This window comes from Corvus kubaryi, unplaced genomic scaffold (assembly GCF_017639235.1).
Source record: "Corvus kubaryi isolate FWS band 111438036 unplaced genomic scaffold, C.kubaryi_AGA036_p1.0 37398, whole genome shotgun sequence".
NCBI lineage: Eukaryota > Metazoa > Chordata > Aves > Passeriformes > Corvidae > Corvus > Corvus kubaryi.
In genome coordinates this window covers 16,906,759-16,919,344 of record NW_024581137.1, presented here as the reverse complement: position 1 = coordinate 16,919,344, position 12,586 = coordinate 16,906,759, and the positions used below count along the sequence as shown (strand labels likewise).

At 40.4% G+C, this 12,586-nt stretch overlaps 1 protein-coding gene across 3 annotated transcripts in view; it reads left to right on the top strand.

The window, feature by feature from the left end:
- ANO10 (anoctamin 10) overlaps positions 1-10,983 on the top strand; it is a 122,092-nt gene extending 111,109 nt beyond the window's left edge. Inside the window, exons 14-15 of one of the 3 annotated variants that reach the window (XM_042043725.1) lie at positions 4,591-4,688; positions 10,107-10,983. In XM_042043725.1, the coding sequence (XP_041899659.1) occupies positions 4,591-4,688; positions 10,107-10,113 (105 nt within the window). In that variant the 3' untranslated portion in view covers positions 10,114-10,983. Of the gene's footprint in view, positions 1-4,587; positions 4,689-10,106 lie in introns of all 3 variants that reach the window. The other 2 variants (XM_042043724.1, XM_042043726.1) reach the window with 2 other exon arrangements.
- The last annotated feature ends 1,603 nt before the right edge of the window (positions 10,984-12,586 follow it).

Below are 12,586 nucleotides of genomic sequence, written 5' to 3'. Positions count from 1 at the left end.
AGTGTAACAATTTTAACATGAAGTTCTAAACCTAAAAACCACAATGTTATTAAAAGAAATTCTTACAAATGTAGATGTGTTTTATATAATACATGTACTCTGCCTTTATGTATTGTATTGCACAAAATTTAAATTAACAGAAAGAAACTGGGATTATAGGGTTGGCAAGGCATGAAAATAATAAAATTAAATAGTCAGAAATAATTCATCCATTTTTTTCAATTTAAACCTCATCCCAAAATACTTTTTCTGTAGTTTCTCAGTTACATAGCATAGGGTGTTCAAAGGCACTAAAGCAGATTTCAGAAACAGAGTAAACACTAATACTCAACATAACTACAGGTCGTTGTTTGTCTTCATATTACAGAGCTGCTTAAAATACCATCTCTCTTGAGACTGGAAATAGTAGGTCTTACACAGCTTTAATTTGCTCTTTATTGCAAAAGAATTTCATAAAGCTTTGCAAAGAAGTTGCTGATGGTATTGGAGACAAAAAGGCACAGAATTTTGTGATTGTCTCTGATACAGTGCGGGTAGCTCTGAACAGGGGGCTGTGGAGGAGGAGCACTACATCACTTCAAAACAAAGGTGGTGAGCAGCCTACAGCAAAGAGGTTTTCTTCCCACTAATGTGTTGGAAAAAGGGAAAAAGCATTTTGTTCACTCGTAACACAGGAAACATAGAAAGTCTGGTTTCACTGAAATAAATGAGAACTTTGCCATTGCCTTCTTGGAAACCAGACCTTTACCCTTTTTGCTACATTGTTTAAAATTGCAACAGGCTTAGCAGAGCAATTTATAAAGATTATAAATTCATAAATACTGCCATAACTATAATTTAGGACTATGTCAGCTGTTACAACTTTGCTCATTTTGAAGAAATGCAGTTATAAACTACCAAACCAACCTTTTACTCTCCTACCTGCTTATTAGACAGTCTTTTGTAGTACAATGAGAGTAATGCTTTGTGTCCAGTTGTGCCTCTTCAATGAAAATGGCATGTTTAATAAGCTGTGTTCTTTGTGTACGTGTATATTTGCATACTGGTACCAAAGCCTCCAAAGTGGCAATACACAGATGTCTAGGATAGAGTGAAAAGCAGGAATAACATGTATCTCCCTGTCTCCTGCCTATGCTTAGTTCAAGAACTTCCTGAGCCAGATCAAACCATACATCCACCATAACTAATTTGAGTAACTGACTTATCTGATCAGACATATATCAGCTTAAATATAGATTTCAGAACAAATCAATAGCCTGTAATATAGTGATACTTATGTTTGGCCCAGTGTTTAAGGGAAAACAATTTATCTCTTCCCGTGGGTGCATAGTCTTCCCAAGGAGCTGGGAACTTGGCAGAAGGGAATTTGCTGTGTCACAGGTGTCTTTGGTGAAGGAAGAAATTCTGTCAGTGACACCAGCGCCATTTTGGAAGTATTTGAAGAGATATTTGATGCACTTTAAAATTCATAGAGTTGATAGCTTCAGAATATTTATAAAATAACTGTAATTAGAAGCTGTTTAGCAGCTCTGTGTTGATTATTTTTCACTAGGCTGTAAATAGGCAATAGCAGAGCCCTCACAGGAAGTAGAAGAAATCTTGTCTTTGAAGAGAAAAGCAAGAATGAAAATACTACTCGAAATTATATTGCAGTAACACGTGCCTGGGTCAGGAGAGCCTCTACAGGGGAGGAAAACAAATAAGATGGCCTGGCAGGTCCCTTTGTTGCTGGCCTTGGACTCCTTGCCTAATAAACTCTTGAGTAGAATTGAGACTAGTTCTTCACCAAATAATCTAAACATTGACTAATTTTTCCTACTTTACTGCATTAAAATACTTTTTTTATACTGTGGTAACAGTTACTTTCAAATTAAACTTACTTTTCATGCTGGTACAACAGATAAAGAGGCAAATTCCCTCCTAGGAAGAACTCCCTTCACAGCAGTGGTTGCTTTCCTATGTGTCTGCCCAGTGTTGAACTCTGAGTTCTCAAATGTAGCTTTTACTTCAGATACACTATAATATTTTCTACTTATATTTTTCAGACATTTGATTTCTCTGGTGTTTTCTGATGTATTGTGAGGCTGAAGTTTCTTGCCTGCCACAAAGAAATGGGAAATTTGTACTTGCAGCATTGTGGCTGCAGTGTGGTAGCAGGACAGAGAACAGCCATGCCCCCTGCATATTTGTCTGCTTGTTTATGTCAGATTTATGTCACAGATGGTAATTTCCAAAAATAGTGCTTGAAGTTGGGTTCTTGGTTTCATATCTGGAGTCTGATCTAGATTACCCAGTGCATTTCCTGCATAGAGGAGTAAACTTTTTATCTTGTTACTTGTTTTATATGAAACCAAGTTGGGCTCTATATGACTTCACAAATTAGCAAATTTGGAGAGAAATGTGAGCCCAGGGTAAAACTGAGACCAGCTGGTCTTGGGCTGGGGCTTAGGCATGCCTTTGTGTCCACTGGCAGAGCGGAGGGTGGGCAGGACTTCCATAGTGCTTAGGTGTTGGGGTCTGTGTGCCTGGGTTCCAGGGATGGCCAAATTTCTGTCCAGAAACTAGTGGAATATATTTTTTTTGACTTCTGAGGATTGGGCATAATTGATTTTGAGAGATTGTCTGTTTTTCACAGTCTGTTCCCTGCTGTTGCATGATTACGAGGAGACACATTCATGCTCTTTGAGTTTTTCCTCTGCTCATTTTGTGGCATTAAATATTTTAAACTAGTCTCTTGCCTTTTGTATAATAGATTTGCTAAAGAATGTCGGCAAAAACTGTGTGGGTTTTGGCCTGTGCAATACTGGAACCGATGCTGCGTGGTCTCTGCTGGCTAAACCTCTGTGACGTGGGTTTATGCACTCGAGGGAGGCTGGTGTCTGTAACCCAGCAGGTTCCTTCTGGCCTTAAGCTGGAAAAAAATGGAAGCACAGAGCTCACATAGCTTTGTTTGTTACTCTGGAACATCTGCAGAAGCTGCAGTGAGCTGTGTATTTTTTCCACCACCCAAGCGCTTGGCCACTCAAGCAGTGTGGGGAGGAAGGACTGTCACTTTCCCTCTGCAGTGCCACCGACCGCCTTCAAGCCCTTCGCCACCACTGCTGGTGTTGCTGCAGAGGCTGCTTGACTGCTTTCAGCTGTGCCTCCTCAATCATGAGGCAGAGTGAGTGCAAGGCATGTGAGCTTAAGTGGTAAATTAATGCACACTGAGCAGACTGATTGTTAGCCAGGCTGTTACTGCTGTCACAGAACCACAGAACCGGTCAGGTTGGAAGAAACCTCTGGAGATCAGCTAGTCCAACCTCCCTGCTCAAGCAGGGACCCCCAGAGCATGCTGCTTAGGACTGTGTCCAGATGGCTCTTGAGTATCTCCAGGGAAGGAGATTACAGTTGGTATAAAGCTAACACAGCTATGTCTGCAGTTAAGCTTCAGTGTCAGCCATATCCATATATTATATATTATTTGTGTCCAGAAGGCTAGTTAAACTCTCAGAGTGGTGGGTATTTCTCTTCCAAAGGCTGTGTGCCCGCTCAGGGGCACCCTGCTTAGTGAATAAGCTTGTTAAACTTCAGAGAGGCAGAATAGTTTGGTTTACGCATTTTCACTTGATTGTAACTAGTAATTGCAAGCAGGTAATTACCATCCTCCAAAACCCCTGAGAAAATAAATGGTATCATAGCTCGCCCTGAAACCAGTAAAGCATTGTTGATGTGCTTTTGACCTAGGGACCAGCTGCACCCTTAAACTATAGTGATGTCTGTTTGAGCCACGGCACAAAATTACAGAAGTGTGTGTGGGACTGCACTTGGAGATGTCACCAAGGTCATGTCACATTGCACATTTTTGCATCATTGCTTTCATAGCCAGTCAAGAGTTTCTGACTCCAAAATCTGTTGACCAGCTGCTGATTGGGTGAGAGGTAATTGCATGAGCTAAAGGGGAGAGCATCCCTTGGGCTGGACTGGCATCCTGCGAGGGAGGTTTCGGCACACGCTCCTCATCAGGCATTCGGATGTGTTGTTTAACGTCGTGTATTTATCTGTCACTTGGCAACTACATGGACAGTTATGGTGGAAAAAAAGCTATAAAATATGAGCTACACAAAGACAAAAATAATGTAATATTTTGAGGGACAGAATGCATGAGCTATATACTTCTAAAGAAAATACTATTAGTCTGACTTCCACTATTCTTCATTTTTGTACTGTCTACTGAACTAAGATAAGGTTCAGCAAGGGGTGACTAATACTGTAAGAATATTGTAATGAGTATTAATTAATACTTTGCAATTTAAATCAGAGACAATCTGAAGTAGATCAGAAAAAAAATCTTAGGAAAAAAATGTACTACAAATGGGGTTGCTTTGTCTGCTGTTCCTCACAGCACTATTAATCAGGCACAATACTCCAAGGCACAAATTACGTGATTCTGCAAGTTTTCCTGACTCTGCACTTACTAATTTTGCAAACCTATTGTTTCATTAACACTGACTTTGTACTTGGTATTCTATCTTGAATTAGGCATACAAGAAAGGAAAGAAGAGAATCATTTCTTTGCTCTTTCCTGTTACTTTCTATTTCTTGTAGCAGATTCCCACTCTGGGTCTGTGGAGTCCAGGCAAACTTCCTGTCACAATTCCTGTAGAAACAACTATAAAAATCTCTCAACCTGGGAGGGACCTCAGAAGGTCAGTAGTCCTACTTCCTGCTCCGGATAGGATTGGCACCAAATTTAGACCCCAGCGCTTTTTGGGGGTGGTTTTCCTCTTGAGTCTTTTGAGGACAGAGACTCCAAAACCTCCCTGGGCCCCTGCTGCAGTGCTTAGTTATCCTTGTAGTGAAATGCTTTCTGTTGAGGCCTTTTTGGCTTATTTTTTAATGACCACTTCATATCTTGTTTCCTGGCTGTGCACCCTGGCCAAGACCCTGATCCCATCTTCTTGCTTACGTCCTTGTAGATATTGGCAGGTGTCTCGGGCATGTGCATCACCTCCCTGCCCACCTTGGATTCCATAGTTAGACTTGGCAGAGTTCATCAGTATCCTCCTTACACTGGAGGGCCCAAACCTAGATGTAATCTTTCAGGTGCAGCCTAGAAGTAAGGAGTAAATATTCCTCAAGAAGTTAAATTACTGTAATTGCTTACAGTCCTTGTGAGAGTGATAATTCTGAATTTGGTTTTTTGTTATCTTCAGTTTAAAATTCTTCTTACTTCCTATTGACTGTTCAATGCTCATGTATGGCTTGCCTTTGTAGGGAGTTGTTTCCACTGGATTGCAGCATCACAGGGCCATTGGTCTTGGCTCTGGGAAACAAGGAAGTTGTGAAATTGTTCCTACAAGTCTTTTACCATGCTATTGAAGTAGGGGAGAAACTGTATTCTGGAAATCATCAGCTTTCAAGAAGACTGAAGGGTTGTGCAGGATGACTTAAATGAAAATAAGCATTCAGTGTTACATTGTGGCTGTGTGGTCCTGGGATTTATAAACGGGAGTGTACTAGTATAGGGACTGGTTATTACTGCTGTCAAGAAGCATCAGTTACCATCTCCAGCTAAGGAACCTAACAGGTTGCTGGAAAACTGGTCAGAGTCAGAAATGCAGCTTAAAAGTAACCCCAAGCCCAGAGTCCTTGAGCGCCGTTCCCTGTAGAGCGTTCCATGCCATAGACAAAACCCTTGAGGGAAGGTTTGTGATTCTAGATACAAAGTTACCATAACTTTACACCATTATAATCAGTGAGAACAAATTTCCATTAAATAAGCTTTTAAACCTTTACACAGAATAAAATACTACATGTGGAAGAGGCTTACTGAGTTTTGAAGTGGGTGTTAATTTGCCTCTTCTGTAACTGGTTGGTACTTTCAGATTAAGCTGATACAGTTCTTGAGACAGCTCAAGAGCCAAGAAACTACTTTTGTTGTGATTGGACACCATTACAAAAGAAGAATTTAATATATATCTACCATGTTTTCATATAATTATTAATGTAAGAAAGTGGGAAAGATACCATGTACCACTGCTCTTTGTAAGTGCTCATGAGCTGTTCTACATGGTGTATACTGGAAAACCAGAAGATGGAATTGCTGATAAAAAACATCTGCCTTCATGTCTTCTTATATTTAATATAGGCTGTTTACATGTCTGTTCTATATATGTACAAACCTATGTGTATGGTGAGTATACCTATGGAAAAGCACCAAACCAGTGAATCATTAGATCCTGGTTTCTTTGGTTTTCACTTTTATATGCTTTCTATTTTTAGAATTGTTTTCCACAGGTCGTGGTTGAATTGTCAGTTGGCATTAACACACACAGTGGTGAAATTAAGACTAGTTAGAGGCTGGCTTACCAAGACTGAGCATAACTGGAAAATAACAGTGTTATAAGCATTTGACACAGAGCTCAGCAAGGGCAGTAAATCAACATTAAACCGGCAAAGACTGTTAGTGCGTGTTAAATGTTGGCTGTCCCACAGAAACCATAAAGGAAAGGTGAGAGTGTTTGATTAGGTTATGAGTGTGTGTGAAACCAGCACAGCAGCAGTGCTGGGTTATCTCTGACCTCCTCTGGTGCAGAAAGAAGGTCACAGATGGATTGGCAAGGTGGGGGTGTGAGAGGCAGCTCCTGCCTCTCAGCCCAGGGGCAGAAAGAAGCCACGTGCTGGGACTCAGCCCGAAGCAGCCCTGCTGTGCAGAGTGAGGGGCAAAGCAGCTCCTCAGCCCTGGGCAAAGGGCTTGGAAAACAGGGTGGGCCATGGTCCTCCTCGTGCCATGTGGAAGTATCCTGCATTGCCAGTGAGGCTGTGACTTGAACCAAGCCCTGGTGCTGCTGTATATTTCTGTTATTTCATGTTTGTAGCTATTTAATTTTGTATTTTGGTGGTGTTGGCAGCACTAAATCACATGTTTAGACTTCCACAGACCCTCTAACTGGAGAGCTACCACAGCCATAACTTGTACACTAAAGTTGGTGTTTCTCATGAGTGAGCCCACAAAGGAGTAGCCTGATTTCCATGCTTGGCATGCAGCTCTATTTGTGGTGTGAAAGTATCATTTTAATAAAGTTCTTTCAGAAAATTTAATGTTGAAATGTAGGGAAATCTAAGTAATTGGTTTGCTATTTCTCCTGGAAATACTGTCTAATTATATTACATGTGCTTTACAAAGAAATTTAAACTTAATAAAATGGAAATAGCAAATTTATTGAATTACAGCAGATAAACATTAAGAGCATTTCCTAATAGTAGAATTTTAGAATAAACAACCCTGTAGCGCCACTAAAATTAATACTAGTTTAAACACATTTCACTCGTGTTGCATGCATAGGCTGCTGTTGCTAAGGGTGCTGCATAAAACAGAGCATTAAGTATAAACCTTTCACTGGTAACTCTCAGCTGATAATAAATGGCTTCTTGACCCAACTCATTTCTGAGCTGTGCCTCTGATTAGTTCGCAGAGGCTTTTCATACCCCTCAAATGAGCGTTGTTTGTCATTATGTATCTTGTAGGCTTGACAAGTAGATCGAGATGTTTTTAATACCTCTTTTCTATATTTTTAAAATATTCCTTAAAGCTTACAAATAAATGTCTTTTTGATGGAAGAGTGGTTAACTCAGCCCCAAAGGTTTGTCAGTGAACCTGTTGGGGCTGTCAGGGGGAAAGTGATCTTAGAAAGTACCTTGTCAGTTCCCTTTCTCAGCAATAAAAATTCAAAAATACACTCCCTTTCCCATATGTTGTCTTAGAGAAATATTTTCCCATTAAAATGGAACATTTCCTTTCACAGTAAAAGAAAAAGGAAATTTAAACATTCTTCAGCCTGAACTTGGCAAAGAATTTCTCTGTTTAAAGGTGCCACCACATGTTGCTTGCCCAAGTGATAGGTCTTGGGGAGCTTGCTGCTGCCAGGTACTGCTAAATACATTTTGTTATTAGAAACTATAAAGAAGAAATGAAATATGCAGCTCTTGAGGTTCTCAGGTGGCATATGATTCATTTCCTGAAATATGTGAGTGACTGCATTTGGACTGGTTTTGCCCAGGCCTTGTGTGCCATGGCAGCATGTGAAGCTATTTTAAGAGGTTTTTCTATTCACTGGCCTGCTCAAGAAGCTGGGATATTTGTTTGTTCATATCACGTATTTTAAATATGATAGCATAAGATTGCCAGCACAAGAGAATCCTAGTTTAAGATTAGCTCAGTTAAAATTAGGAGGGCCTTCAAAAATAAATGAGAGTGGTCCAACTTGTACAGAGATTTTGGACAGATTACATTTAGTTATCATTAGCAGTCATGTGCTTGGGTTTTTTCCAGACTCTGGCAAGCCCTGCAGAGATCAGAGAATAAAAATACCTTTCCAGTTTTCTGCATTCCTCATCAATCCCCATATAATTACACCACCACTCAGAATTTAAGAAAATCATTCTAAAATAAGAGAATTAGGTTTGAATTTGATGAGTCAGGAACTGAATGAAGTTGCTGTCTTCTGTGTATTTTCTATGTTTTTGCAATGGGAGGAAAAGTCACTTTAATTAAAGATGCCGTAGTTTTATTCAGACATTTATTTAAATAAGTGAATCAGGATGTAGAAGAGGAATCTGTATTCCAGCCTTTAGCAATGGCTTTTTTCCTTACACTGTTGCTATGGAGAAGCATATAAATATTTGTATCACAGACTAAATTTACTTCACTTATAGATGGCATGGAAATACAGATAAAAATGATAAGGAAAAGTTGTAGTAGGTGTGTTTTTATCATGCAGAATACTGTTTCGGAATGGTTCAGGCACAGACTAGCAGCGAAGAAAAGGTTGAAGGTGCTGTGTTAAAGCATATGACATCCTTGTATCCCATGCTGTGGGATAGAAACTGAATGATAGTGCCCACTTTATTTGCAGTTTCATCTTTTCCAGTTTTGTTGTAGCATTATTAGATACTTCTCTTTCTAATAGCTGATATGTCATGGGCCATTTCTATGAAATCAAATACAAATGTAAAAGAAAGAACTTCAGCTCAGTAGCACTTGTCCATCCTCCACTGGGGGAATGATACGGAACCCTCACAGCTGCTTAGGAGTTGAAAGCTGCTTAAATTGTTTTTTCATATGATCACTCAAATTTTTTCATGTCCAGGCTTTTCCTTTCCTTGCCTGCTGAATTGCCTCCAAGGAGGCAGTGATGCTGGGCATGAGCAGTGAGTTCCAGCAGTGCTGTGGATCTCCTTGCCCCTGCTCCTCACCCTGTCCTTTGGGCTGGTCTCCCTCTCGTCTCCTTTCTGTGACTGTTGTCCCCGTCTTTTTTCTTCAGGGTGTTAAGTCGCTCTGACTATTTCTTGGTTTATCAGGGTGGTTCCAGCCATCCAGATGTTTCCAGCCCCTTGGCTGATAACCCCCAGGTGATGTATGAGAGATGCCTTGGGCACAATTTAAACTCTTGTTGCCTCTGTAAGTTCTGTGTTACGAAACATCCTCTTTAACAAGAAGCTTCACAGAGTGGCTCTGTTTTCTGTTATTCAGCAGATACTTTCCACACCTGGGACTGTTATCCTGGTTTCACGTGGAGATCTCTCTGGTGACATCCTAAGATAATGAAAACAGTGGTTATCAGCAGGATTGGAAATAACACATATCACCATAGCAGTCTGATACCTCCTTCTTATATCACAGCATGTTTTTATTCAATTCAACAACAACAAAAAGAGAAACACTGGATAACAGTTAACAGATTGTTGCAGTGGGAAGTGGGGACAGCAGTTTGTCAGTAGTTCACTGACCTTTTGAGATCAGCTTAAAAGCCTAAATATTTAAAAGGCTAAATGACTTTCATGTAAGGCATTATTCATCACAAAACTAATTAAGTAATTAACATACAGATTGCATTGCCATTTGATGAGTGTTTTGGTGGACAAAAGTAAAGCCTCTGTTAAAACCGTGTATTTTGTAAAAATCAGGCATGATAGACTTGCGTTTTTTGTTTTTAAATGCTCAAGCTCTTTTTTTGGTGTGGTTTTATTACTCAGTGTCCTGCTTTGGGCTCTGGCTGGTTTGTGTAATTCCTTCTGCTGCCGCTGTACTCAGCGTCTCTCTCCGCTGTTCTCTCCTCTGGCAGCAAATGAAGCTGGCGGCGGAGTCCCTGAAGGAGTAAACACGGAGGAATGAGGATGACTAAGGCGGTCACATGCGGGGCGGAGCCAGGGTTTGTGGTCGTGTGGCGCTCAGAGTGCACCCTCCACCATCTACCGAGTAGGTGGCACCTGCTTAAATGAAACTTGGTAAATAATCTTTGCCTGACACTGTAAAGAACCTTTTTTTCTCCTGCTCTCTTTGTTTCTCATATGCAATTGCTTATGAAGGTAACACCAAATAAAGCACTCCAGCTTATGCCAGGTCTGGATGAAATCTGCCAGACTCCCTGTGCTTTGAGTGATTGAAAACAGATCCTGTGAGGTAGCATCCAGAAGCTAACTAGAATTTTCAGCTGCAACTTTCTAAAGGGGAAAAAAAAACCCCAACAAACTATTATTTAGTTCACAGTGTACTGTCCCTTTATGGTTATTGCCCCTTTCCTTCCTTTATTACAATAGCTAATCAATCCTGTATTATTTCAAAGATTTGCTTATCAGCTTCTGCTTGTCCACAGCAAATTAATTTAAGTATGTTATAGATTTCATAGGGAACAACAATGTATTTTCATTATGTGATCTAAGAGGTAGTTGAACATAAATATTTATAGAGTATGCATTATATACTCCTGTTTGCTAGTTCTCTAAATAGATCCCAGCTAAAATATTTTCAAAAACCAGGTAAAAAATATTTATTAGGCAACAGATTGCTGATCAGTGACTTATGAAGCATATTTATTTTCTAATTTACATTGGATTATGTATCACTCCCCTGGATTCTGAACTGCAGCATTGTATGAGTGGATCTTCTAGTTAAATAAACTAACAGTAACAGATCAATTAAACTTGATACTTGATACACCAGGACTTGTGTTTGTAGTGAATATCTGATTTGTTTTTCCTTGCACTTCACAAAAAGGTAGTTGTCCTAATGTTTCCTTGTTTTCTGACAGTAATAGGACCGAAATCTACAGTGTTTGCTCCTATGACCTTGAGACAGTTTATTTTTGGCTGCTGTGATACTCAGTTTTGGTAGATGGAACTGTATGTGGTACTTGCTGGAATTTTGTTTGCAAAAATCTGCTGCTGCCATAATTAAGTAGTTTGCCTACTTTGCACATTTAAGATTTCTGCCACAGGGCCCCCACAGCAGAGTAATACAACTAAGCCAAAATAATGGGGTTTTTTTTCTGGAACTAAAAACTAGGATTTCTCAGGCTCTGCAGGTGTGACCCAGTAAGAAATGACTGTTCCCCTGGGAAGAGGAGCAAACCTGTGCTATGGCTGCTCTGTTCTTGCTTCTCCCACTGAGTATCCCCCACGCTGCTGCTATTTCAGGGATATCTCATGGGCTGGTGCTTTCACAGCCTGTTCCTGAAGCAGTGGCAGGGCTGTGGCTGCACAGGCTCTGCCCTGAGGATCTCTGAGGGAAGTATGTCATCCTTCCTGTAGTGCTGTAGAGCTCCCAAAACCAAATGTTTTTGTAGGAGGGGAACAGTGTGTTCTCCATGAAAACTCCCCATCTTTGCAATCTCCTTCCCACTTTGGTCTGAAGTAGCTCATGTTTCTTCAAGTTTTAACTGCCTGGTCAGTGTTTTTGAGTGAGCAGTTCCAGAGAAGAAAAATCAATGGGATGAGTTCCTGATGGAGTTTGTTCTTGTGACCTTGTAGCCATTTTGAAGGGAATCTGCTGGTCTGCTAACTGATGGTGGTCTGGGAGCATGAAGTTGGTGTGTTTTGCTGAAGTCGTGTGTCAGCTGTGATCATGTGAAACAAATAAGTCACCTTCTGCAAAACTGACTTTGTGGTTTTCCTTGTGGGGTCCATTTCTTCTGGTTTTTTGTGGATTAACAGGAAAATCTCTAGTGAGGTGTAAGTACCCAGTGACATCAGTAATGTCAGCTGTAGCCTTTGCCTTGGGCAAATCCCTTCACTTCTGCTTAGTTTCTGTATCTATAAACAGGGATACTGTTCTTAGGTGCATTCTCCACCTAAAGCAAGTAGGTATGGAGGAATTCTGACTTTCCATGGCGTGAATGAATGAGAAGTATGAGACTCCTTTGTTTCACAGGGATTTAAAGTTTGTTCCACATACTGGGAGAACTCTAGTTGTAGCATCAGAGATGCTACATGATCATGAGAGAGACTGTTTCTGTCCTAAAAACACACACTTTAACTTGCTAAGAAATGTTCCCTCATAGTGCCAAGTAGTATTTTTTCACTGAACTGAAATTCAGCTCCTATTCCTCTGTATGCAGCTCTTTGTCCTGTCACTGGGCAGGAGTTGCTGTGTTTCATACTCCTTGGTACTGGGTTTTGTCTTCAGGGGTTTTTTACATTCATGATGGCATCTATTTTCATTTCTCATTTGGGAGAAGAAAATGTTTTTGTCTGTGCTCCTGAATGTGTTGTTTCCTTTCTGTAGTGGTTTGGTCCAAAATACTCATTACTGTTTATCTGCTGTGAG